The sequence below is a fragment of the Anguilla anguilla genome, chromosome 4 (genome assembly GCF_013347855.1).
Source record: "Anguilla anguilla isolate fAngAng1 chromosome 4, fAngAng1.pri, whole genome shotgun sequence".
In the NCBI taxonomy this organism is placed as follows: Eukaryota; Metazoa; Chordata; class Actinopteri; order Anguilliformes; family Anguillidae; genus Anguilla; species Anguilla anguilla.
The window spans coordinates 37,312,469-37,339,250 of record NC_049204.1 but is presented as its reverse complement, the minus strand read 5'-3'; the positions used below and the strand labels follow the sequence as shown (position 1 = coordinate 37,339,250).

The following is a 26,782-nucleotide window of genomic DNA, read 5'->3' as shown; positions in this document are numbered from 1 at the left end:
CCCGTGCTGTTAATTATCCCAGGAAGCACACAGACTGCAAAGCAGGGAGGTGCTTAGAGATGGTGATGGGGGGTTAAAGATTCTGGAATCACGCGCAAGCTGATTCACGACGAACAGGAGAAATGACGTAAAAAGGGGGTAGTTCGGCGGCAGCAAAGGGGCAAGCAGAGAGAAAACTTCATTGGATCAATGGGGATAAGGCCGTAGATTGTGTCTGGCTTAGACTGCGTGACGGGCAAATCATAAAGCCGCGATCGATGACGGTCGATTTCCCGGCCGCGGCTGAATGATCCGCGCGAGGTGCGAGCGCTCGTGCGAGAACTGATGCCTATTGTGTGGGGAGAGGCGCGTCACGTGACGCGGCGGCGCGGAGCCTGACGCGCGCGGCGTGCAGCGTGTTGCGCGAGGGGTGAAACGCAGCCTTGGCTGTTAGCTCATCTGCTCCGCCTGGTCCCGACTCGTCTGCCCTTCCCGTCCAGGATGAACTGAGAATATCCCAGAAACCCTTCTCCTCCCCCGACCCATTTCCCGCTCACCCCCCTCCCCCCTCCGTCGGCGGATTCACCGCGCGGGTATCACGCGTGGCTAACTCCTCCACGCCTGGAGGCAGACAGCGCGGCGCGTGTGCTTTCATGGGGTCACGTGGGGTAACTCCACAAAAGGAAAACAGAAAAGGTTTTCCTTTTGTGGAGGTAAACAATAATAAGAACAGTAATAATAATAATAATAATAATAATAATAATAATAATAATAATAATAATAATAATATTATTATTATTATTATTATTATTATTATTAATGAAATAATAATATAATAATAATCAAAACAAAATTGATAAATAAATGTAAGTGAACAGTACACAACAGTGATTTTGAGCTACTTGATTGGATGCGCATTTGGTTACTCCTCCGTAATGATGAGTACTCACGCTGCAGCAACCAGCCATTCGCAAAATAAAGCTGGACCCCCTTTGGAGGAGGTCGCACTGCAAAAAGTGAAATCAGCTCGTTTGCTTTTTGTTTCATTCATTTTTACTCATAGCATTGCAATTAAAATTTTAACAAACCTTGATCGTCAGTAATTCCTTGCTCGGGGTTAGGGAAAGAAACGGGAAGATATGTTTTTATGAAACGTCGTTCGCTTGAGTAATTAAGGAACGTTAGTTAACCTCAGTACTCAGAGGAAATGGCACCACGCTACCAGGTGAGTGGAATGCTAGCGTCACTGTGGTCAGGTTTACCTGTCTTAGTCAGGGGGTGAGTGACCAGCTTGCGGATGAGGTCGTTTTCTGAGGACCTGAGCAGCAGGACGATATCGGCAGGCAGGGTGTCTCTGTTCTTCGCTAGGAAGCCACTTGTGTTGTAGATGACCTGGACAACGACATCCAAAATGAAGAATAAGATGTGGCAAAGACGTCTCCCAGGTGGAGCGGGGTGAATTTTTAAAAAATCTCATTACATGTACCTTTCCAGCGTAGTGATGGATCCCGAAGCCCAGGTCTACTCTTTTCGGCCTCCAAAAGTTCTTTGACTTCAGGTTGTCCTCAAACTTTTCTGCAGGGATGCAAAAGGGAAGGGCGTAATCAAGCATCCCACTGTGTCATCAAAGAGAGACATTCATGCAACTTATAAGGATCTGAGACCTGATTTAATGCAGAACATGGCAGGTCATTACAAAAATGAGCAGCTAAATCAAAACAAAGCTAACGTGGCAAATTCATTCGTGGCGGGGTCTTTAGTCTTATCAAGTTACAATTGGAAAAGCTATGTTTAACCTACCTATGGGGCCGCTTATATTAGCACCCTGAAATATTCATGCGACACTTCACCAATTCATTGTGTTGTTCTTAATAGGACAAAACAGATGTAAACTTAGCACAGCGGTAAATGTTTGATGACTGCGTCTCATTGTGTGCGCTGTTGTAGGCCTCCGTCACCAGACACCCCAAGGTCAAGACGGGCGCCGTTGAAAAGAACAGGCTGTCTGTTCTGGGCGATGAGACGACTGAAACGTATCTGGGGTGCGGATCTGGACCGCGGAGGGTTGCGGTACAGTCGGGGTGACGGGAGGACTTGCCCACGAGCGTCTGGTCGGTGGCCTGGGGAAAGCGGCTCTCTTCGTCCAGCAGGGACAGCAGGCCCATGGGCTTCTGCAGGAACATGTCCAGCAGGGGGCGGTTGTCCTCGTACTCGATCAGGCGCGCGTCCACGCTCTCGTTCAGGTACTCGTCCTATCAGGACAGGGACAGAAACAAGGTTACAGAGTTCTGGCTGGCTTCCCTATTTTGCCAGCATTCTAAAAATGATGAATATAAATATTATTTTATTATTTATTTATTATTTTAACTTTTAAGAATAGTTATGACATGTAATGGTGACTTGTCTTCATCACAATACACAAAGTCATTATTAGTAACACAATAATGCCTGTATACAAAAGCACTGCGTAGAGTACCTCTCCCGGACAGAATCGAAAAAACAGAAACCCTGAAGCCACTTGGGCGTAAAACTGGAAAAATTATTTACTGACTCAAGAAACCCCGGAGGAACTTAAGCCCCAAGGTCAAGGAGTTAATAGTCTGAAGCCACTGCTGAAAGAGACTGTGTATTTAAAGTGACCGTGAAACGTCAGCTGGATGCTGACAGGGAGCGAGGCCGGTGGAATTCTCCCAGAACAGCGGCGTGCAGGCACGGCGAGGCTCGAAAGGGTGGAGCACCACACTACACTGGGTCCTCATGCGCAAGGACAGAGCGGCGTCATTGTGCTCTGTGTTCACCTGGCATGACAACATCATGGAGATCAGCTGAGGAGGCGCAGCATATATATCAGCCTGAGGAACGCTGCCGGGTGGGAGGTGGTGGGCTGTGGTTGGGGGGGTTGGCAGGGGGCAGGGGCTGAGGGGCGTATATGCAGGTGGGGGGGGGGGGGGCTTGGGGGCTTGGCTGACATTTTGTCTACATGGGAGCAAGGTATGAAACAAGAAGGCGAATGTTTGCATTTTTAGCCCCCAGGTAGCTGAGTGCACGCACGTCTGAGAAATCTAATCTCTGAAATAAGGTACAACTCCTAGCCTTGGGTAAAGTCATTTTGCCGCCGCACAGTAACCTCTTTTCTTTTAGACAGAACAACTATTGCTTCTGAAACGCGTGCCCCAGTGGAACAATACAACACATTCAAAACAATGAAAAAATACATTGCATAGCTGAGTATTAGGCTGCTGTGCTTACAGCAATATCCCAACTTACTGTTACTGTTTCACACGCAAAAAAAGCTTATTTACAAGCTATAATTCTCAGAAGGATTTCAGAAGTCAAGCTATATATTCTGTGCAATTTAATCTACTGTGTGAGCACATTTCAAATTGTGTTCCACAGCACAAAAGGCTTAAAGTGCTGTCATCGTTTGGCTTTTCTTTGTCAATGGAATTAGAAATTATAAATGTAAAAAAAGAAAACAGTGTTGCAGAATAAGCCCAGCTGGGGTTTTCTAGCGTGCTTATTCACTCCAGAAGAGTAAGTGTGGTTGGAGATTTCATCCGACTGGAGTTTTTCTTACCACTGTTTGAGCATTTCTCTTTACCTCACTTAGTGTTTTAATGGGGGATTTGGGGGCCCCTAGTTTCTGTTTTCCTGAAAAGCATCTACAGTATGTCACAGAGTCAAGTGCTATACATATATATTTGAGCTGAATTAAATATTTATACCATGACTTTGTGCAATTTCACTTGATTTACTGTTCTGTACTGCTTACAAAAAGACTTTTGGGGGGCGGATGGCGGGTGAAGAAAGATAAACAGAAAGATATAAATCAAAACATTTTAAAAACCTCCATCTGCCCTGAGGCCAAGTTCAGTCACGGGCAGAAGGTGAAGGAACTGCAGACACTTCCTTTGGAAAATGAGTACATTTCTGCTTTTGCCTACTCCCATTCTAAACCACATGCTGATATAAAATCACCATTTAGATGGAAATAAGGCTTTCAAGGTGATAAAAAGCCTTATAAATGCTCCCAGGAGTCGCGCAAGCTTGCAGAAGCTATTAATATCTCAGGAAGACAGCTATATCTTAGACTGGGGGAATGGGATTGGTACGTACCTGCTCCCAGGCAAATATATGCTGGTTGAAGTAGAACTGGATCTGTTCGTTGGCAATGTTGATGCACAGCTGCTCAAAGGAATTCCTCTTGAAATTTTCAAACCCAAATATGTCAAGGATTCCAATATTCAGACTCTTGTCCTCCTCACTGCATTGGGGAAGGGATTTAAAATGGATGCAAACAAACAGATTTGTCCTTAACTTTGATACACGATGATCTAAGGGTTCATTTTTTTTATTACAGTCAAGCGCAGTAATCGCTAAAACTCGCCAAAACTGTTTTTTGAAAGAAAAAATGACAGCTTCATATGATTTGGCTTGGGAAAAAAGTTGATTGAATCCTTTCCTGAATAGAGTGAAAGAAATTAAGTGGTTTGTTAACCATTAAGTTCTCAGTGCAGCTCTGAATGGATGGATGAATAGATCAATGGATGATGGACGGATGGATGGGTGGAGGGGGGGAGGAGAGACAGTATAATATATCACAATCAACCCAGCCAAATAAGGTCATAGCTTAAGGAAATTCAATACAGAAAAACATATTAGTAAGAGTGGAACACTTACACTGTATATGCCCACAATATATAGAGAATACTATACTAGAACTATATGGTAAACTACTGCTTTCACACATTGCCATATTACACTGCTGTAAATATATCTAGCATTATATGTTAAAACATATTTACTTACGTAATAAATTCTATTATTTTCAATTTATGTCAGGGATCTTCAAATGTAAATGGTTAAAATGGTTCAAAAATGTTAACCAACTGGTATAACGGTCCTGGTTCCTGTGCCTGTCCTCTGAACAGCTAATAGCAATATCCATACAATCAAACTGTTGCCTCTGGACAAAATGAATGAGAGCCTTTAAATACTGTAGCTGGTCATCTTCCATTGTTTCAGAATTATTGTGTGCCATTGCTGAACTTTAAAACCACACACTTCACTGGGGAAAACATCTTGTAAAACATCTCAACAGAGGTCCCTCACTGAGCATTTTATTATTTAAATGTTTTTTATTAACGGAACTAACAGCGTATTATGTGTCTAATGTCTAATCCATGTTTCTTCTTACAAAACAAATTATCTGCAAGGATGATAAATTCCTGCAGAGTAGGCTAGCCCATCATCAGGGGAGGACGGCTCTAGGGCTCAGGGAGCTGCTGTAGGCTTTAATATGGTCAGTACAATTCTCTTCACCTTCCAAATGGATTCGGAGCTGACCCTGAAGGTGGACGTGGCCACAGCGCAACAGCACCAGACCTGCCAACCCCTCATGGGAACTGTTGGTGTAACTGATGGTGATCCAGCATGTTCAGTGTTGGCATAATGTTGTTTTTATCTGTGGGGACAATGTGTCTCAGGATACACTGGGCCAATACACTAGCTATTGGCTGACGAAAAACTGTTGGGGATTACTGTTAGTGTGGGATTACTGGCTTACATAAACTGTGCCTGTTCATGTTGATTTGCATGAGGGAACACACTAGCAATCCCATAAAAGACATGCCACCAGCAGGGTTGTGTGCAAGCATCAGTCGTTCATCGCTCCCTGCGATTGTATCCATGCCTCATATGCGCGGTTCCTAAAAATGCCAAAAGTAACAAACACCCCACTGCTAAGTGTTGGGTTTGGCTGAGGGTTTGTAAGTCTTTATATATCATTACCAATCGTCATAAGTCACTTTTATCACTATGCAAAATTAATTACACAGGTTCCCAACAAGGTATTATTGTAAAATAAATCTAAGACGAACAGTATGAGGAAAAAACATCATCAGTTGAAATAAAAATAAAAAAGAGAGTCTTAAAAACTAAACTGAACTATCAAATCTGTTCTCAAAACTAAATAAAGCTGAATTGAAACTGAAATCAAAAGCTAGTGAAAAATTTAAGGCTGTTCAGATAGATTATTCAATGTAGTTAAAATCAATAGCATATTTAATATTAATATATTTTTATATTAATATAATAGTTGTATTGATAAACATTTGTGGTTATCATGAGGTCCGTAAGCACTTAAAATGACTTTGCATGAATAAAAAAGCACTCTAAATGGAAACATTTTCTGCGTATGCCTTTACATGTGTTTCCAAACACATACTTTTTCTAATCAAAGAACAAATTCAGATTTTAAAAAATGATAATGTTAGTGGAAATGTTCATAAGCACAGTTAACGATCAAATTTAATTGTACACATGATTTGTGAATGAGGCGAAATGTGTAAAACACAAGCTACGCACCACCAATCACCCTCGATAAAGTGAACACACCATGTGACACACCAAACAGATGTGACATGTGACACGACAACCAAAAATCCATGCCCCCGAGCTTTTGATGTGTTAGCCCCGCCTTCCAAGATGATCTTACCCTCCCCCTCACCTCAGCTGGCTGTCAGGCTTCAGCAGAGAGTTGATGCGGTTGACGATCCAGCTGAAGAGGCGGCCGTACAGGGCCTTCCCCATGGCGTCGCGCACCTCCGAGGCCTTCTCCGCCGTGTTGGGCCTGACGATGGTCTCTCCGCGGGTCACCACGCAGTGGGACGTCAGCGCCTCCTGCAGCTCGTCAGAGCGGATGCACAGCAGTGACGCCGCTGCGGGGACGCAAACCAGAGGAAGTGACATTCGTGACCGCATTCCGACGCACCGCGAAGATGAGTGCAGCAGAACAAGCCTCTCCTCTTTTCTAGTGTTTTTTTTAACGATTGCAATCTGGGTACACACTGCAACATATGTGGTTTAATACTTTTCTCACATGCAAATGTTTCATTAAGAATTTTTAAAAATATTATATGTATATATATATATATAATAATACAAAAATATTTAATTATATATTTCAAGAAACAAAATTTTGTCATTCCAGTTTCTTATACAGTACAACTTTGATTAAATATTTCAAAATAAAATTGACTTCTGCCTTAAACCTAAATCTTAATATATGTAACATTTAGGCTTAGGTTTATAAGTGTATCTGTGTATGTGTGAGTCGTAGTCTCCACAGAAGTACATTGTGTACAGATTACATTACAATGTACTGTACATAACGTACACGCACATACTATCACAAGAGCATGTAAATTCGCCTTTTTAGCTCAGAACAAGTTGACTCTATTCAGAGGTCATCCTTAGCGGGGTTGCCAGGGGAGACAGTCATTTTTTGCATTTATATAAGCATAGAACTGACTCACTGTTCTCCAGCACACCAATGTTTGAGATGTTGCTTTTGTCGGTCTGATGCTCAGAGGCCACCGAGGTGAACTCGATGTCGCCAGCGTTCAAGATGGCAGCCAGTATGCTGTAAACACTTCCGAGCTCCTGAAGGTACAGAGACAAAATGAAACCCAACTGATTAAATGAAAAATAAAAATGGATTCCTGATGATGACCAAACACAGCTGGATAAAGTTCTGAGCAGGTTGCCATGATTGTGATGAACAATTGAAACAATTGATAAATTCATACAGAGCAAAACAACACTTGTTGCCATGGTGCCAAACCCATGACACAGCTCAAAAGTAAAAACTCTCATTCTTCAACTCAAATTTAATTCGAACAATTAGTGAATCAGCACCATATAATGCAGTGAACACACAAACATTTATAAATTAATATTGCGGTTTTGTAGGGAAAAGGTGGACAAACTCACAAAACAAATAGTACATACATGTAGTTATTGGCTGGACCGCAACAGCGCTACAAACGCGACTGTCTGTGAGTGACTGACTGACTGACTAACTGACTGACTGGGTGATGAAGTTACACCATTGGTCGGCCGAGCTATGAAGTTACACCATTGGTCGGCCGGATCATGTGTGTTAGGTCCAGCCATATACTAGGTTTTAACCTGGTCTTGTTTTCTATTCGATTCTATTTCTCATTAAGGCATATTTGCATTTAACACATTTAAATTGTTGCCTCCTTATGCATCACAGTACTTATGTGTACCTGAACCAAGACATTGGATTACATCGGTTAACCATTTGCAAAGGCGTACTGACACAAACGTCCCCATGATTACACGCATTCTCCGTTACATGCCACGTCCTATCAAAATCACAGCAGTCAGACCACTGTCACCAATGAAAATCTCATTAGCCTGCATCTTTTCATGGACACAGCGAGTGAAGTCTGGACTGCACTGTGGGTTACCTCCTCAGCCACAAAAATAAACAAGTTAATTTGTTTTCCTAGGAAGTGCTAGTACTGTGTGGCCTATGTGACAAAGTTCATTTAGCACACATAAATCATGTACTATTCTTACTGTAAAGGTTCACAGGGCCACAGAATGAAGGCAGTACCTGAGGAAAGTGGCTGTGGGAATGCTCAGAGGACCATTCCGCATGGATACTACATTCTCAGAAGAAAGGGTCTCAAAAGGCTTGGCTGTGTCTCCATAGACAAACCCCATATAGTTCAAGGATTCGTTGTCTGCAAAATGGTTCACTCCATAAGGGTTCTATAAAGAACTGACAAAGGTTCCCTTACAAAGCTAAGCCAAAGAATCCCTTCAGAACCCTTTTTTCAAAGAGTGTTGGTTCCAGTGTGTGGATGTGTCCCTTGTCCTAGCATCAAATCCTGACCTTACCAGCACTGACTTTGGTTAGCAGCCCCACAGGATGGCACATAATTACACAACAAATAATATGGGGAAGCCAACAGCTTCACCCACCGAGGGTGGGTTTCAGTTCACATGGCTGTCCTCACATAATTTTATACAAGAATGACTCCTCTAGTCACTAATGCACAGGTGGTCTCTCAGCACAAGCTACGCTTAAAGTGTACTCCCCCGATGCAGTGACTGCTGTGTTCAGTTTTCAGGCAGGAGAATGAAAGTAAGTGTTAGCTAGCAAGTTTGCGTAGTTTGCACATGCATCTGTGCTCTCTCCATGTGATGGAGGCAGTGAGATGGGCCTACAAATACAACTGGCGATGCGGAATTGGCAGAAAAAAATAAATGGTTCAAATTTAACGGTTTGACTTGGTCAAAACAAGTTGTCAGTGAAAATCTGATAAGTGGCTTTGACGTGTGAATGCCACCTGCGTTCGGCTATTAGCAGGGCCTCAAAAAGCCTCATTAATTTTGCTGATGGTGAGAGCATATGCTTGTTCTTGCTTGCCAAATTTGAGCGACTCAAAAAACACAATACTATCATCAATGTTTCCAGCTAATAAACGTAAACAGCTGTTTATGGCCGACTGGCTTGTGCTAGTTTATAGCTTATAGCCAGGGCTTTTTGAAAAAAAGTATTATTATTATTATTATTATTATTATTATTATTAATAATGATTATTAAATTGTATTCTAAAGAAAGCTAATTAAAAACAAAAATGCACCACATTGCAAAGGCTTTGTAGCAGTGAAAACAATCTTCACAAACACAATGAATATCACCTCATAATTGACATGCTGCAGTAGTAATTAATGAAGCTTTCTCATGCGTACCTCCAGCGTAAAGCCAATCACTTTGAAGCACTGCTCCACTGAGTCAAACTGCTCCTTATGGAAAGCACTGCTCACAATGTCAGGCACCAATTTTACCTGTTCATTGTGAATGTACCTGCAAAAAAATAGATAAAAATAAAAACAAAATGATTCAAATTTTAAAATAAATAAATAAATAAATAAATTTAGATATTTATTCAAATGTATATAAATCATACAACACACACACATACACAACACATACACATGCAGTACAAGTTTTCCATACAGCATGAAACTTACCTTGGAGTTTTGGTACCAGACAGCTTGTAATGAGCCAGTTTATTTCTCTCAGCCAAGCCAGCATAAATATAGTAGAAAATATGGAAGTTCCTTTCTCCTCTGGAAAAACACAATTATACCAAATCACACACCTGGTGTTCTGGTACTTAGTTCTAAATATAAATAAAAGTGATGTGAACCACTCAGAAAACTAACATAACATGACTGACTGTAGCCATTTTTACTGTATTGCTCAGGATGTAAACAATTTGTAATAGGTTTGGAGAAGCAGATAAGATACCAACACATTCACTGAATACGGCAGGCATTTTAGGAAAATTGTAATACACTGAACAGCCTCCTACTCATGATATCAATAAACAGACATTCATAGACATATAAATACATACATTTTTTCTAAAGTAAGCATGAGACTTACCTGCGTTATGAGACACAAAACATTTGTGAGTACGAAAACAGCAAAAAACATTAGTGAGTCCAAAAACAGAAACCATGGCACTGGTTTCAGAAGCAAATATCTTATGTTACCTTACTTTATTTTGTGCTATGCCTATCGTTTGATATGGAAAACCTCTGTTAGTCTTTTCACCACTTTTAGAACCACAGTGATTGTGAAGAACTACATTTTCAAGATAATCATTATTAATAATCATCATTAATAAAACACAGGGAATTATTCTACGGTCAAAAGTAAATTAGGGGGCACAGCAGTTCTTGACATTTGAGTGCGGTTCTCTTCTATTGATTTTGATTGCTGATGGCTGATTTCTGAGTGCCAACATGTCTGACTAAACAAAAAAATATTTCCAGAAATGCAGCAGTCTGATTGCATTTCAAACCCTGTTAATATCACAGAAAGGCTGCCTGTCATTTCGACAATTTGCAGAAAAAGATAATCCTGTGACAATATGATACACAAGTAAATTGGCCCAAAACGTGGGCTGCTGTGAGCTAAAATTAAAACCAAATTGCTTACTGGAGGATTGACGAAAGAGAACTGATGTTCCAGACTTCAGTCAATTTTTCACAAAGACAAATTTAAAAGCTTACAGCTCAAAATCCCCCTGGCAAGGTTTAAGAACCTTAATCTGTGATCAAATAAGAAACAAAAAACCAACTCTGCAATTCTCCCCTGGAGAGAAGAATGTATTAACTTCAGTTTGATGGCAAATGTCAGAGGCTTCAAAACATTTACTCTTTTCGCTCACTGGGAATACTGACAGTACAGGAGAGCGAATAACACAGTTCTGTAAGGACAAGAAGATGTCCATGCCAGAGATCTGACTCACAAGGCTTGGTGGATGACTCTGGATTTCTCAAGGAGGTATTCGGAAATCTGGGCTCCCACTACCGTGCCCCCGCCAGTGAACTTCATCTCCAGGTACTTCCCAAACCTACTGGAGTTGTCATTGATGACAGTGCAAGCATTCCCAAAGGCCTCAACCAGGTTATTGACCAGGATAATCTTTTCCTGGAGTGTTCGATTATTTGCCTGTAAAAAAACAAAAAAATACAAATACATGTAAACGATGGGGGAGGGGAGAATCAGGAAACAGTAATCTGCCATAATAGAACCATTTTTCAAGCACTGCAAAGGGAAAGCAGATATGCTTCGCATAAAACGTGAAAGAGTGACAGCGATTAAAATTCAGATCCCACACCGCCTAATTATTCAGGCCTTTTTATCACAAAAGACATTTCCCTTCTCCTGTAATTCATGTGCATTTTTATTTTGCCCATGTTTAAATCAAAGATGATGAACTGCAGCACTTGAAATGCTAATTTCACACGGCTTTTTAAAATCACCACTGTCTCTCTCAGTGACTGCCTCAGGATCTTCAAATCAGGCCTACATTATCACAACCGGAACGGCGTAGCAGGGAGCTCTGGCTGGGTTAGGTGTGGCACCTCTGTCTAGAATCTGCTGTGTTCTGGAGAATCTAAAATTCTGCATGGCTGTGATATTGTGCTTGACATTTGCCTCAAAGAGCAAAAACATCTGTGTGTTTGTGCTTTATTTTAATTGTCAAAAACCTCAGTTGGTTTAAGCCCTTTATATAGAAAGCCCACTGACTTTCAATATGAATGGCTTATTAAAAAGACAAACAACTACATCATGGACACTCAAATCTCGTTCTCAAACCCAAACCGGCCCTGGTTTTCTTTCTCCCATGTAATTAACTGAACAATTAGTGCAACTGATTGGTCAGACAGTCTTCACTTTTGATTTCCAGGTAAAGAGAGGGTGGAAAATCAGCAGTATTCAGCCCTAAAGGCCTGTGATTTGAGTAACAGGGAATTATATAAACAACAGCACTGGCAATGAAATTATCATGTAGAGAAGAAGTTCTGTGATTCAGCTCAGTGATATTTTCAGACAGGTTTAGAAAAACCCAGGGAAATTGTTCAGTCAGGCATTGCATGTTCATTATAATTTTAAAAAGTAATTTCTTATTAAGACTTGTGAGGTTTTTGTTTGCCCTCTAAAAAATGTCAGCGTGCAGTCCTGCAGCCAATTCATCAAGTGAACTGCTCTGAGCTCGACACCACTGGTTCATAAACATTTTAATATTAGGACCCAAATTCAAAATACTTATTAATATCAGGACCCAAATGAGAAATTTAGTACATTTCAGGGACCCATCAAATTTACATACTATCATAGCCTAGTGGACTGCAGACTCCTGCTGCTACAACTGTGTGGTTTGCCTACCTTTCCAAGTACTGTCAGCTGCTGGACCAGAAGGTGGGCACTCTCCGTCTTCCCAGCACCACTCTCTCCACTGATGACAATGCACTGGAAGGAGGAGGGTTGAAGGATATAACATAACATAAGCTACAGCAGCTTATTATTATTATTATTATTATTATTATTATTATTCTTGGCTAAAAGCTTCTGCTAAATGAATAAATTGCTAATTTTACATATCTCTGTACCTGATCTGCGCTGTAGGACACCATGGACTGGTAGGCTATGTCAGCAACAGCAAAGACATGGGGCGGGTTTGCTGTCCGCTTTGCTCCTATGTATATCTTTGTGAACTGTCATAGGAAGGAAGATGATATACAGACACATATATATGCATTAGAATACATTAGAATAATGAGTGTGGAGTGCAGTGTCTCATAAAAATGTAGATGCCAATGTCAATGAAAAATAGCCAACGTTCAAATTTGCAAGATATGTTTCTTCACTGTGCCACTTTATCAAACGGCCTAAATTATTTCCAGGAGCCAAAACTACCAATGCTTCCCCAAAGGGATACTTGTTACAAGTAATCGCATGTAAGCAGACAAAAATTAATTTGAATAACCCATTTATTTTTACTGATTGAGAATTTGACCTTTTTCAGTTAACCCTCTCCTATTTATGTAGGCCTAATGTTTTCTGATCATGGTGGTATTTCAATAAGAATTAAAATGTGAGTTATTCATTGTTTCATTTCTTAACAGCACATATGTCTTTGCAATAGTTATTGTTTTGTTTAAAAGGGGATGTTATCTATCTTATGATATTTTTCAATACTCTGACGAAGACATTCAATCACTATGTTCAGATAACTTAATGGGGTCATATTGTAGGTTTGTGACAAGAGAGTTGTTTTATTTTCACATTTTATTTATTTACATTTTTGATACCATACACTGAATAGGCCTGCAACTATGCACTTCAGTCTTAATACATTTGATTGATTATATTTTTACTTCAGTTTGATCTACGAAAGAGAAATAAGCATTGAAATATATTTTAGTGCTCATTTTCTTACATAAACTTTGAAAATCCTGTTCTTTAAGAAGTTATGCTATCATAAAGAGAGCTCCAAAATGTTTGGGACAAAAGCATATTTTTTTCTTGATTTGGCTCTGTACTCATAATTTTTAAATTGTAACGTGTGACAATTAAATTTTTTTTTTTAATCATAGCTTCTTTTTAAATATTTCGGTTTCACTTTGTAGAAATTACAGCACTTTTAATAATTTAATAGTCCCCCATTTTAGGGCACCATGATGTTAGGACAAATGGTTTCACAGGTGTTTCTGATTAGTGGAGTTCGATTTCTTCCTTAGTGCAGGTATAAGAGTTTCCAGTATCAAGTCTTGATTGGCTTTTGATGGCTTTTGGAGTCTGTTATTGGCATAATGGCATTTGTCAACATGAAAGTCAAGTAAGCCATTATGGAGCTAAGAGATAAGAAAAACACACACAGAGACGTATGCCAATCCTTAGGCTTATGAAAATAAAAAATGTTTAGAATTCCATAAAGAAGAAAGAGAGCACTGGTGAGCTCAGTAACCACAAAGGCCCTGGCAGGCCAAGGAAGACCTCCGCAGTCGATGACAGAATAACTCTCACCATAATGAAGAAAAACCACCAAACACCTCTCCGATAAATCAAAAACACTCTTCAGAAGGCAGGCATGGATGTGGCAGTGACTACTGTCCACAGAAGACTTCACGAACAGCACTACACAGCAAGAAGCTAACCACTGGTTTGTGGCAAAAATAGGATGGCCAAGTTACAGCTTTCCAAGAGCCTGCAGAGTTCTGGAAAAAAAGTCTTGTGGAGAGATAAGAGTAAAGTTCACTTGTATCAGAGTGATGCCAAGAGCAAAGTGCAGATTGTCTGATTACAAATCTGAAATTGCAAAGTACTGCTAAATCAAGAAATAAATATATCCCAAACATTATGGAGCTCACTTGTAAGTGTGTGTGTGTGTGTGTGTGTTTGATTGAAGATCTATTTTGAATTGTAATTGTTCTAAATTAAGTGATAAATTGTCAGATCCCAAAAATGGTAGTACAGATATTGTTAATATAGGCCAATCACAATATTACACTGAGGGCCAGTTTCACAAACAATTTTCTGCACTGGAAAAGCATTTTTGATGTTGTCACACATTCGAACTCTAGCGCATTGTGAAAATGGCCATTGCTAATCTAATTTTTGACAGAAAGTCGCTAGTTGATTGATTGATTGATTGACTGAAATTCTTTATTGATCATTAAAATAAAAGTGACCCCTCTAGCCAGAGATGCCCCAGATACAGATCATCAAAAGGATAAAAACACAATAAAGCCCAAAGGCTTATTTCCATTGTGGTCCTTTTTTTGGGGGGGGGGGGGGGTATGGAGGGTGTAGGGTAGGGTATGGAGTTTTGTACCAACATGAAAGCATGAGGGACATGCATATTTGCATGAATGTGTCTTCCATGCAGGGATTCAAATATGCCTGTGGTCTGTTGATGATGGATTCTTTAAAGCTCATACACCCCTTATACCCCTTAGAGGGTCAGTTTATCACTGGAATATCCCAGTGTATGATTTATGTACCAACTGGATTCCATCAAATCCAACTTGCTCTGTTCTTTCAGCTGGACAGACAGCTAATGTACACATTACTGTTTTTTTTCCCAGTTGTACAGACTAAGGCCAATTGCTTGTGATAAGGATTGTGATTTGTACTGCGGTTGTTATGCCTAACTGTTGATGTTTTCCTTCATATAGGGTAGCTGTGTGCTGTCTCTTAGATGCATGCTACCCTTTGACATAATTGCACTAGCCGACTTGATATTAATATTCTGCACAGAAATATATGCAGCTCTGTTAGAAGTTTATTATTTAAATAGTCTTACTCATAACTGTATGTCAACAACTGAGAAACAGCAATAATGGACAACAGAGAATTGCTATTGAATAATGGATCATTCTTATTGATTATAAGCCTATACCTAGCCTATTTGTAGTCTTATGAGGACACAGCCGTTAAATATACTTTACTTCAGGGGCCTACTAATTATCTGCTGGTTATGTGGAGATACTGCACATTTAGAGCTGTGTGCATGCATTAAGAATGAAATGTACTTGATAGGCGATCCTTGCTATGACCAAAATATTGAAATGCAACCTTATTTAGAGGAAAAGGGCTGCTATTGCCCTCATTCGCTTTTAAAGCACGTTCACGCGGGTTCAAACTGAAATTCATTTGAGGTTTGTATACCACAGGTGCATAAAATGCAGATATGCCACTTTCAATGTAAAACTAATTTCTGGCAGCAGAGTTACCTGTGGACTACTAATAGTGTGACCAATGGGATGACGCTAGCACGGCATGATATGCAACCATAGTTCACAATGCATTATAGGAGGCAATTACTAACTTTGTTCATTAGTGTCTCTGATATGGTACATTATAGCTATGTAGTTGGGTTTAATTTGATAATTCACAAGCTAACTCACAAGCCTCTCACTAGTTAGGCAATTTGGGTGCAATGCATGAGCCCCCCACAATGTCTCATAACACAGGTCACATTCCTCGAGAATGGCCTTCATGCATTCCTTCTGAATTACAGTCTAGCCTTTTAGCAATGATTTACATTGCAACATAATGTATAATACAGGCCTGGCCAGTTTAACATTTTCACACCCCAACAGTGACAGTGTATCATAACGGTCAGGGAGTGGGGCTTACAACTCTGACACTGTAGGTTTGATTCTTACGTGGAGCACTGCTGTTGTACCCTTGAGGATGGTAATTAACCTGAATTGCTTCAATAAATATCCTGCTGAATAAATAAAGCTGTTTATTCATATTTTGTTATGAACTTTTTATATGGTGCGCTATATACAGTATGGCCATCGAATTGTCTTATTTTACCATGTACTTTTTATGTAAAATAGGTTTTCTGGAAGCATAAATGCTGCTGTGCTTATTTTGTTGATGTGGGTGACGTCAGTGCATGTGTGCTCTAGCCTTCATATGACTCATTCAGACTTCTAGCTATGCTTTGCTCAGAGTGCCTTGCGTGATTTAACCTACTCATATGGCTTAGTGTTCTCTGACTTGTGTCTTGTAGGTTGGTTGTAAAGACTGACTGATGGTGTCATTTGCGTGCTGGCATAAATGTTGTAAGCAGGGCCTTGTTGTGAATAGGCAATAAATAAACATGTTGGGTCTGTAATGACTGTATGATGTATATGTGTGCTTTAGTTCTGGCCTACCTAGTTCTCCGCAGGCCCAACTATATGAACATTTCTGGCTACACTGCTGATTCAAAAATTATTATTTTAGTTATCTGATGAATTTTCATTAAAAACAGATATAAATTGTGAATATTAAACGTAGGTATTGTAGGTGAAAAAAAAACAATTCATGTCCACAGATTAACAGTTGAAAAATATGGGTTACATTTGTTATTAAGTTATAATAATGCAATAACATTATTAGAATGAAGTAAAGTGACGGTAATTTTAGGGTATTCCATTGCAATTTACAATAATAAACTGTTTTTTCACAGTAGTCTACTGCCAACTCTGCTTCAAGATTTTTTTACTGTTATTAAATTATTTTTACAGTATACAGTGGATAGGGGCATCTGCCAAACACATGAATAACAATAATATCATAGAATGGTTGGCTGGAGGTGGGGTAGAAATCGCTAATAGACTACTAACATAAAACAGTAAATGATAAATCAACTTTTTTATATTCTATGATTTTATGATAGTGGCCATACCTACAACATTACAATTAAATGTGCTGCACGCTACATTAATTTGCATACGATAAAGCACACGTTTAATGGTTTTTATGAATAAATCAAATAAAACTGGTTGATGTTCTGCAGGTTATACGTGTGGTGCAATGAGGATTATCCATGAAGCTCAGAATGAAAGGAATGATTTGACCATGGCGGAGTTTATTAGAAGCTACCTGCTCTGATAGGATGGACAAGTTAATGAGATGTGGCCTGCTGAGATAGGATGGGCAAGTTAATGAGATGTGGCCTGCTCTGATAGGATGGACAAATTAATGAGATGTGGCCTGCTCTGATAGGATGGACGAATTAATGAGATGTGGCCTGCTCTGATTGGATGGGTAAGCTAATTAGATGTGGCCTGCTCTGATAAGATGCATACGCTAATGAGATGTGGCCTGCTCTGATAGGATGGGTGAGCTAATGAGATGCCTGCCCTGACAGGTTTGTGAATGTGAACCTATCAGGTGTAGAGTTAATAAGATTTTCGTGAGATAGCTGTGGCTTCTCTAATGGAATAATGAGATACATGTCCCACTCTAATAAAATACTGGAATTACTTGAGATATGTAACATATTCTACTCTGAAATAGTGGAGTTACTGAGATGTCTAATGTGTCATGCTCTCATAGGACGGTGAAGGTAATGAGATGTGCAACATGTCTTATGATAGGATGGCAGAGGTAATGAGATGTGTAATGTGGCATACTCTGATAGGATGGTGAAGGTAATGAGATGTGTAACATGTCTTCTGATAGGATGGCAGCGGTAATGAGATGTGTAATGTGGCATACTCTGATATGATGTCGAAGGTAATGAGATGTGTAACATGTCCTCTGATAGGATGGCAGCGGTAATGAGATGTGTAATGTGGCCTACTCTGATAGGATGGCGAAGGTAATGAGATGTGCAACATGTCTGCTGATAGGATGGCAGAGGTAATGAGATGTGTAATGTGGCCTACTCTGATAGGATGGCGAAGGTAATGAGATGTGTGACATGTCCTCTGACAGGATGGTAGCGGTAATGAGATGTGTAATGGGGCCTACTCTGATAGGATGGCGAAGGTAATGAGATGTGTAACATGTCTGCTGATAGGGTGGCAGAGGTAATGAGATGTGTAATGTGGCCTACTCTGATAGGATGGCAAAGGTAATGAGATGTGTGACATGTCCTCTGACAGGATGGTAGCGGTAATGAGATGTGTAATGTGGCCTACTCTGATAGGATGGAGAAGGTAATGAGATGTGTAACACAACCTACTCTGATAAGAGACAAGCAGCTGTCTGCTCTGTTGAAGTAGGCTGTACACTCCAAATAATGAAAGAACTATACGAAAAAGAACCAACGCTGAACAAGTCCCTGAACATCATTGTCAGTATACTCAATACGAATTCCATGTTTTTCGTTTTGTGTCACTCCGTACCACTGGGGAGCCCAGAATTATTATGAGGCAGCTATTACCAGAGCCAGCCATTATGTACGGAGCCAACGCTACATCAGAACTCAGAACAATGGCGGTGGTGATAGAAAGTGGCAGCGAGAGGATTTGGCAGTGACTTTGCTGTATTTAGCAATGAACAAAAGAAGGCAAAGGAGATGGTACACCCCTCATCTACGACCATGATGATGCTACCATGGGACAGGACAGTGATGAGATGAACCGCAAAAAAAAGTTGGACTGCCCCTTGGCCGACACAACCCATCATGTGATATTTTGACCAACTGCAGATAGGGGAGGTCTGCAAACTGGTGGGATGTCTGAAAACTGTTCGCGCTGGGGGCTTGCAAACAGCGCACTGTACAAACTCAAAACACTGCGTCTTTTTGTTAGTTCCTTGTTTGAAATGTGTTGTTTTGCTGGACAAGTTCTGTTTTGTTTTGGATATATTGGCATCTTAACATACAAACATGCTCACCTCTGGGTTGTACAGATCCACACTATGAAAGGGGTTGACAGCAATAAGAATGTCTCCCACATAGGTGTAAATCTCATCCTTCGAGTATCGCTTCTGCAAATGATCTGTGACAATATTCTGAAAAGAAAAACAACAGATGAACGATTAAATAAAAATTTCCCTCATTTTGCTAAGGTCACATTACCAAGGTCTTATTTCAGTTGTATTGTACAGCAGTTTGGTGCACTGGATGAGGAACTGGGGTTGTAGCATTGAGCTTGTACAGTAAGTCTGTAAATTCAAGTTTTCTGAGGGAACAGTGCCACTGCACAGCACTTAAAATGAATAGATGTAAAAACTGGAAAGATGTGAGCATTGTAAGTTTCCGGCAAGTAAATACTTAATTTTATTAAATAATGAATCTATGAACTGATGAAGGCTATTGCCGAAACGTCATGCTTTTAGTACTACAATAAAGTTCATTTTTATACTGTTGAGGGAGCGTCATTCCCCTTTGGCTTCCTTTATTGAACAATTAATAATGAATGTGTGTGTGCATAAATCTATTTAAAAAATCACAAAAAATTCAACAATTAATAAAACATGTGAGAGGATCTTCTCAAAAGCCCAAAGAGTTTATTATTTTGGAGTCCTTCATTTATCGAGAGTCTTAAATGTAATCCAAAAGAATTAAAACAAGTGTAATCACGTAGTTCATCCTCAGGTTACACATGTGAGAGATAGAAAAATTAAGAGAATAAGTGTGCACTCTCAGAAAAAAGGTATGAAATAGTACCTTAAAAGGTACAAATGCTTGTCCCTGGGGTGGTCCCTATCGGCATATAAAATTGTACCCCCAGTCTGCAATACAACTCATTTGTATCTTTTTTACTAGTATAAAAGTATTTGTTAGTACCCAAATAGAACATTATTGTACTTTCATGCTACATTTGGGAAATTTTTTCTTTAAAGAACAAAAATGTGCCTACACTGTACCTGCGCCAAGAACATAACAATGTGAAATAATACGTTTGACGTTACTGATGGAGAAATTCTGAGAATGGTGCTCTACTGAACACACAATGACATAATTTGGCCATTTCAGTTTCCAGCAGTTTTATAGCATTTTTTTCTTTACAATATTATTGTATAAGGGCACTGCCGAGCAGAATGAACAGAGGCATGAATGCTGTCTGGTATTCACTGCTGGATTTTATGTCTTCATTCATTTAAAATTTCAGCGCTCAGCCAGTTTTATTACTACAATTATTTGAGTTCTGTCTCAAATAGTGCCCAAGTTTAAAATGATTTGTTGTTACTTAGTTATTACTAATTTCGTATAAATGCCATTGCATTGTCGTTTGGTCATCATTGCTAGTCAAAATACAAAAAGCGAGTCAATAATGGAGGCCACCAAGAGGACCGAATGAAACCTTTGCTCACAATTGTAGACGCTATTGAAGTCGGCCATTAAAGTAGAGAAAAGATCTGAGGGAAACCGGACGGCCATGGAAACAGACAGTCGTGACGAGACATGACAAAAATGACAACACATTAGTTCCACCTCGACTCCCGCAGACACTGTCGGTACACATGCATCCTGTCTCAGCCCTCACGCTTTGACATGAAAGATGTCATGTCAGAGAATCTCAACACCCGCTCCCATCATTTCAAGGACGCCAATATCCAAAAAAAAAGGAGCGTTCAAAGACGGCTATCGTGTATTTTTTCCCCATCGCACTATTTTTGAAGGATGAGAAAATATCTGGCTCTGACTGAGCGATTCATATCTTTCGGTGTCCCGGTGGCCCTTCGGGTTAATAAATCACTTCTGAACATGTTCGGTATAAACATTGCTGTTCCTCCTGATATTTCCATTCATTTTCACAAAACACTGCACCCAGTGATAAAATGGATTAGGACTCTTACTTTCTGCCCACCAAACTGTCTGTGGTTGGAAGGGCATTGGTACTGTTCTTAATGCATTTCATTTGCAGGCTAGGTCATATCTCTGATGAAGTAAATAAAAATAAATGCATATAAAAATAGGAATATCACCACCATCATTACAAAAATTATTACTAAAAGACAGGCGGTTATGGTGTTAATAATGGTGGCATTGCTGAGCATTACAGGGGCGCTGTACTGTGGACATAAAGAAGAAAAGCTCTTACTTCATCCAGCACCTCCAGGGTGGCCAGGTCCTCCACGTCATCGAGGGAGGTGCTTGCAGACTTCATGTAGCTGCCCTTTTTAGTATGGATACGCTCATGCCTAGAATCAGAGACACAGTCTCGCCACAAATCACTAAAAACCAAAACCTCCTAAAACATTAAAAAACCCATCAATATCAACAAAGGAAAGCCATAACTACAAACGAAGAACAAATCAAGGACTGACTGTGCAGCCATCAATCAGAAAATTCTAGACAATGACTAATGACCATAAGCAAGGCACATCATGGCAAAAAACCCAAATAAATTGAAACCTGTGAATTCAGTCTTTTTGGCTTTACCAGTTTCTCATCCGCACCAATTTTTCCGTATGATAAGTGCTGCAGCTATTATACCCATCTCATTCATCACTTTCTCACAGCTCCCTTGGTCATAGAAAGCACAAAACCTGAACAAATTCTTCAAAAGCAATCTAGCCTCCTGTCAATCTTGCTTCCTCTCTGGTCCATGGACTGAAGCACAGCCAATTAAACAGACAGATAGCAGTGTATATTGATTTGAAAAATTGTTTTTTTTCTTTTTTAAAACTTATATGGCATTGCAGAGTGAGTGCTGGTTAACTCCGAAACTGCCCTGCTATCCTCCCGGCAGCATGTTCTGAGAGGGACCTCTGCTAGCCCTGGAACTTCCAAGCTCTTAATCAAGAATAGCAGAAGTGGTGCTAATTGCCCATGCAGTGCACATGGGATTGATGCACAGGCTTTATCTGGTCGCCATCCCCTGTACATGCATGGGTGCCATGGAACAGCACTTAATCTCCTTAAAGTGCCCTCATCCGCATGTCACCTTACTCACAGAAATGAGCCCAGATTTGTCCTACAGGAAGAAGAAAATATGCATCTTATCCATGTGTGATGTGATTGGTTGACAGCGTTCTAATCTCATGCGCTGAGATGTGGAACCATTGCAGCAAATTTCCTCAATTGACTGCCTTTAAGACCTTTATATTTTACTGCCTCTCACAAATTTAAATGGTGGTTTTGTTTAAGGCAATGCTAGTTTCTATAAGTAAATGGTAGAGTGATTGGTGAAAAAAGAACAACATGAAGACAACCAGGAAATACTAGTAACAAATGTGGAGAAAGAAGCATTGTGAGCAGGAGGAGGAGCAACCAGAGCAGGGGAGGAAAGTGCTGTGATGAAACATTGGGGACACATTACTATGACAACCACGATGCTGGAATAGGTAGCAGAGTGCTCACTACTGTACTCACTAAGAACTGGAATCAGGCTGTTCACAACTGTACTCACTAAGAACTGACATCTTTCTGTTCACTACTGTACACACTAAGAACTGACATAAGACTGTTCATTAATGTACTCACTAAGAACAGTCAACAGACTGTTCACTACTGTACTAAGAACTAATATCATACTGTTCACTACAGTACACACTAAGAACTAATATCATACTGTTCACTACAGTACACACTAAGAACTAATATCACACTGTTCATTAATGTACTCTCTAAGAACTGACATCAGACTGTTCACTACAGTACTAAGAACTAATATCATACTGTTCACTGCAGTACACACTAAGAACTGACATCAGACTGTTCACTACTGTAATCATGAAGAGCAGACTTAAATATCCCCTACCCGTCCTGACAGTCCTGCTGCTCCGCCCTTTGATGCAGGCTTAAATAACAGAAATAACATTCACATTTTCATTGAAAATTTCACTTTACTCTCACTCTCCTTGCCCTTGCAAAGAGTTCATGTGAGACAATGGGAAGTGGCTGAATCTACAACAATACCACACCACTCTTACCCTGACCCATGGTAATCTGCACTGCAGAGATGAAGTGCGATGTTTTGGCATATATATTATAGCCTAACATCCAACACTGACCCCATGAGCTCAGATGTATTGGATTTCTGATGTATTTCTGAGTCCTGTTTGATGCATCTTATGAATATTCATCAAGGCACGTGGCATAGAGTGATAATGGATGTTGTGTACAGTAATATAGCACCAGCACTTTTGTTACCAACTGGAATATCCTGCAATTAGGAGGCAGAGAGGATGAAGGAAACTAAATGGATGACCAAAAATGCCACTGAATATAAATGGAAGCTCCTACACATCATTATGTGATTTGGCAGCAGTCACATTAACAATGTTGCTGTTTGCTAAACAACTCCTTCAGGTTTGCTGCACTCAAACCAGCCATGCCAGTTGAAAGTCTTATCTCTCATTCTGCCTGATTGTGTCCCTAAGCTTCAGAAGTTCAAGCTCAAGTTTCGTAAGCATGTTGTAGGAAATCAAGTAAAAAATCTGGTACTTCACAATTCTTAAAAACGAAAATGATTGACAGAAGCATGCAACAATTTCCACGCAGATATTGAAATGGACAAAACTAATTGGAGCTATTGATGCTGTGGCTAGTGCATCACATAATGAATTCAGGTTGTTGTTGCTCAGTTACACAGATTACAATCTCAAATGAAGAAATAATTCTTGTTTTAGAGTATGGCCATTACAGCTCATTGGAACTAAGAGTGTCTGATTAACTCAATGTCAGGCTATACTGTCTGGCTGTGAAGGTTGAAAATTCATGCAGATGAATTGTGGGATCCTGTATGAACCCTTGATTAGGGATGGGAGTTGAAAACCGGTGCCTGTTGAGAACCAGTTCCAAGTTGTCCTATTCATTGGAATCGTATGCCTCCGAGCTTATCGATTCCGCTTATCGATGCCAGCACATTTTTACGACAGCTGCCCATTGCAAAACAATGACGTTTGGGGGAGGCACGCAGGCAGCACGCAGGCAGCACGCTGCCTCTCTCAGGTGTTTGTTTTGGACGGCAGCCTGTTGCATTGTGTTATTTTGGTGGCGAATGTGCTGTACTTTTTTATTTCAGTCTGACTATTTGATATGCAAACTGTGTTTAGTTATGCCGCCCAATGTCAGTTATGTAGACACAGAACTTGTATGGAGTTAGTCAATGTAAGCTGCTTGGGAGACCGGCTTTACACCCGTCAAATAGTGTAAGGTACACATTTGTAAATACATGTAGGAGCACAGTTTTTTGCTATGTTTATTTCAAAGTCATAACAGTCAAATGGAGTACATAACGAGATGTTGCATGAAGTGAGCACATTTACAGGTAGCACATTTAACGCAGCTGTTAGGTTACAGTGGCTATCCATTAAAATCATGGCTACTTACTCCATACATTGATCCCAGAACACACTGACAACTTTATTTTATCTGTGCATTTGGTATTGAGTCAACCTCTGGAATGGTAAAAATGCACTTCAGGTATTCGAACCAGTCAGGGGGTACATTACAATATAGCCCTCAGAAAGTCAGTGGATTCTTTGTGTAGTATGCAGTGTAGTATGATGGCCAGGGAAATGGGCTTGTAAGGTTCAACTCCCAGGTAGGATGTGGCTGTTCTGCCAAAGAGCAAGGTACTTAACCTGAATTGCTTCAGTGTACAATATATCCAGCTGTAAAAATGGATGTAAAAAAATGAAAAAGTGTGTATAAATGTGTATAAATGGACGCAAAAAACGCATGAGAACAGGGACTGGCTGGCTGTGGAATTGTTTCTCTAGTGAATTTAGGCTACATTTATCTTATCAAGTATAGGTCTGAAATAAATAAAACTTGGTTGAAGTGGTTAAATTTTAAAATTTATTTTAAAAAGTGGGATTGAACAAAAAAATAACAGCAAAGAAATAAAGAAGCAAGCACTCAGTGGAAAACACTGTATATGAAAATGTAAACTATTGAGCCTCAGCTTTGTTTTGATATCATGAGTAATGGTTCGTGGAGAGGCTCGTAACGGAGCCTCTCATAACGTGATTGCTGTTCGGCCATGACGAAATTAGCAGCTGGCTGTGGCGCACAGTTTTTAAAGGGAAAGAAATGGGGCGATCGGATTGGCAATAATGAAACCAAACCTCCATCACACCCGCAGTTAATTTATTCCTATCGAACCAGCCTCTTTTACGACTGTGCCATCGTTGTCCTAAAGCCTGGTGTCACAAGTTGAACATGCTCTAACTCGCTAGTGCCTCGTGTTACGACTAGCGTTTAAGAATTGCACCATAACTGTTAAAATAGGGCCCATTTTTGCCAAAAAATAAATAAAAATACTAAACATTAAATATAAATTGGTAAGATGCATCACTTTTATTTCTGGAGGGTAGGTTGTACTGTACCATAATTCGTTTCTGCATGTTCTGATAAACAACCCAATCCAGCCATCTCATTATTTGAGCGCTCACAAAACATTAGTAAGCAAGGAAGGAATCGTTTGCTCATTGGAACTTAGAGTTACTAAATGAAAAGAGATGGAGAGTAAAACACAGAGCAGAGATAATTGTAGCAAGCATAAAGAGAGAGGGTGTATTTAAAGAAATATAAAAACAGCATAAAGACTTATTTTAGTAACAGAAAAGGACATTACAAATGTCTTACAAGACATTAGAAAAACCTACATCCTTTTTATCCTTTTTCTGAAAGCAAAGCAAAAACCTCATTTACCAGAATACCTCATTAGTGTCCTTTAACACTTACAAATGAGCATATTTAGTATCTCTTACTACCTCATTAGCATCTCTCTGGAGGCTCTCTCTGGGTTTACTGGATTGACAGTTTGTCAGAACACCATAACTTGGCTGTCCCATGAGGCACTCTTTCCTCTCACCTTCTCCCTTTAAATGGAATATATTGGTTCTACTGCCTCTTCGTATGGGATTTCTTAGCCCTTTTCTTTTCCTTTTCATTCATGCAACAGTCTAAGCACACACCTCAACTTGGCTGAAGGAATCTCAAGCTAGATAGTGGACCGTCACCTGACACTCAACCTGGCTAAGATTGAGCTACTCGACATAAGACTGAGCTATTCTACATTTCCTCCAAGTTCTCCCGGCTCCAATACTTTTTTCTCAGTGTGGACACTACAGATAAGCTGACTTGTAGCACTTCCACTGCCAGAAGCCTTGGTGTAACCCTAGATGTCCAACTTCCCTTCTCTACCGACATAGCAGCTGTGAATCTGACATGCCGATTCTTTATGTATAACATGTGAACAATTAACCCCTTCATCTCTACCTATTTTATTCAGCTCAAAGTCCAGGCACTGCCACACTCACACCTGGACTCCTCTTCACTGGTGTTCTTGCATAGACCAACAAACCCATTTGCCTAATCCCGAATGCAGCTACAAGGCTCTGCAGCCTTCCCAGGTGTTCTCAATCACAAACACCCGTTCACCCCACTTCATCGGCTACCAGTTAGAGCCGCAGTCGTGGCAGCTGGCTATT

The 26,782-nt window shown here is 40.1% G+C and overlaps 1 protein-coding gene across 1 annotated transcript in view; it reads right to left on the bottom strand.

Moving 5' to 3' along the window:
* myo3a (myosin IIIA) overlaps positions 1-26,782 on the bottom strand; it is a 92,427-nt gene that overhangs the window by 21,411 nt on the left and 44,234 nt on the right. Inside the window, exons 10-22 of the mRNA XM_035412833.1 lie at positions 21,439-21,538; positions 19,286-19,402; positions 12,769-12,873; positions 12,545-12,628; positions 11,121-11,323; positions 9,832-9,930; positions 9,550-9,664; positions 7,296-7,422; positions 6,488-6,698; positions 4,096-4,243; positions 2,078-2,231; positions 1,466-1,554; positions 1,242-1,371 (exon numbers count right to left, since the gene is read on the bottom strand). Coding sequence (XP_035268724.1) covers positions 1,242-1,371; positions 1,466-1,554; positions 2,078-2,231; positions 4,096-4,243; positions 6,488-6,698; positions 7,296-7,422; positions 9,550-9,664; positions 9,832-9,930; positions 11,121-11,323; positions 12,545-12,628; positions 12,769-12,873; positions 19,286-19,402; positions 21,439-21,538 — 1,682 coding nt within the window. The remainder of the gene's footprint in view (positions 1-1,241; positions 1,372-1,465; positions 1,555-2,077; positions 2,232-4,095; positions 4,244-6,487; positions 6,699-7,295; positions 7,423-9,549; positions 9,665-9,831; positions 9,931-11,120; positions 11,324-12,544; positions 12,629-12,768; positions 12,874-19,285; positions 19,403-21,438; positions 21,539-26,782) is intronic.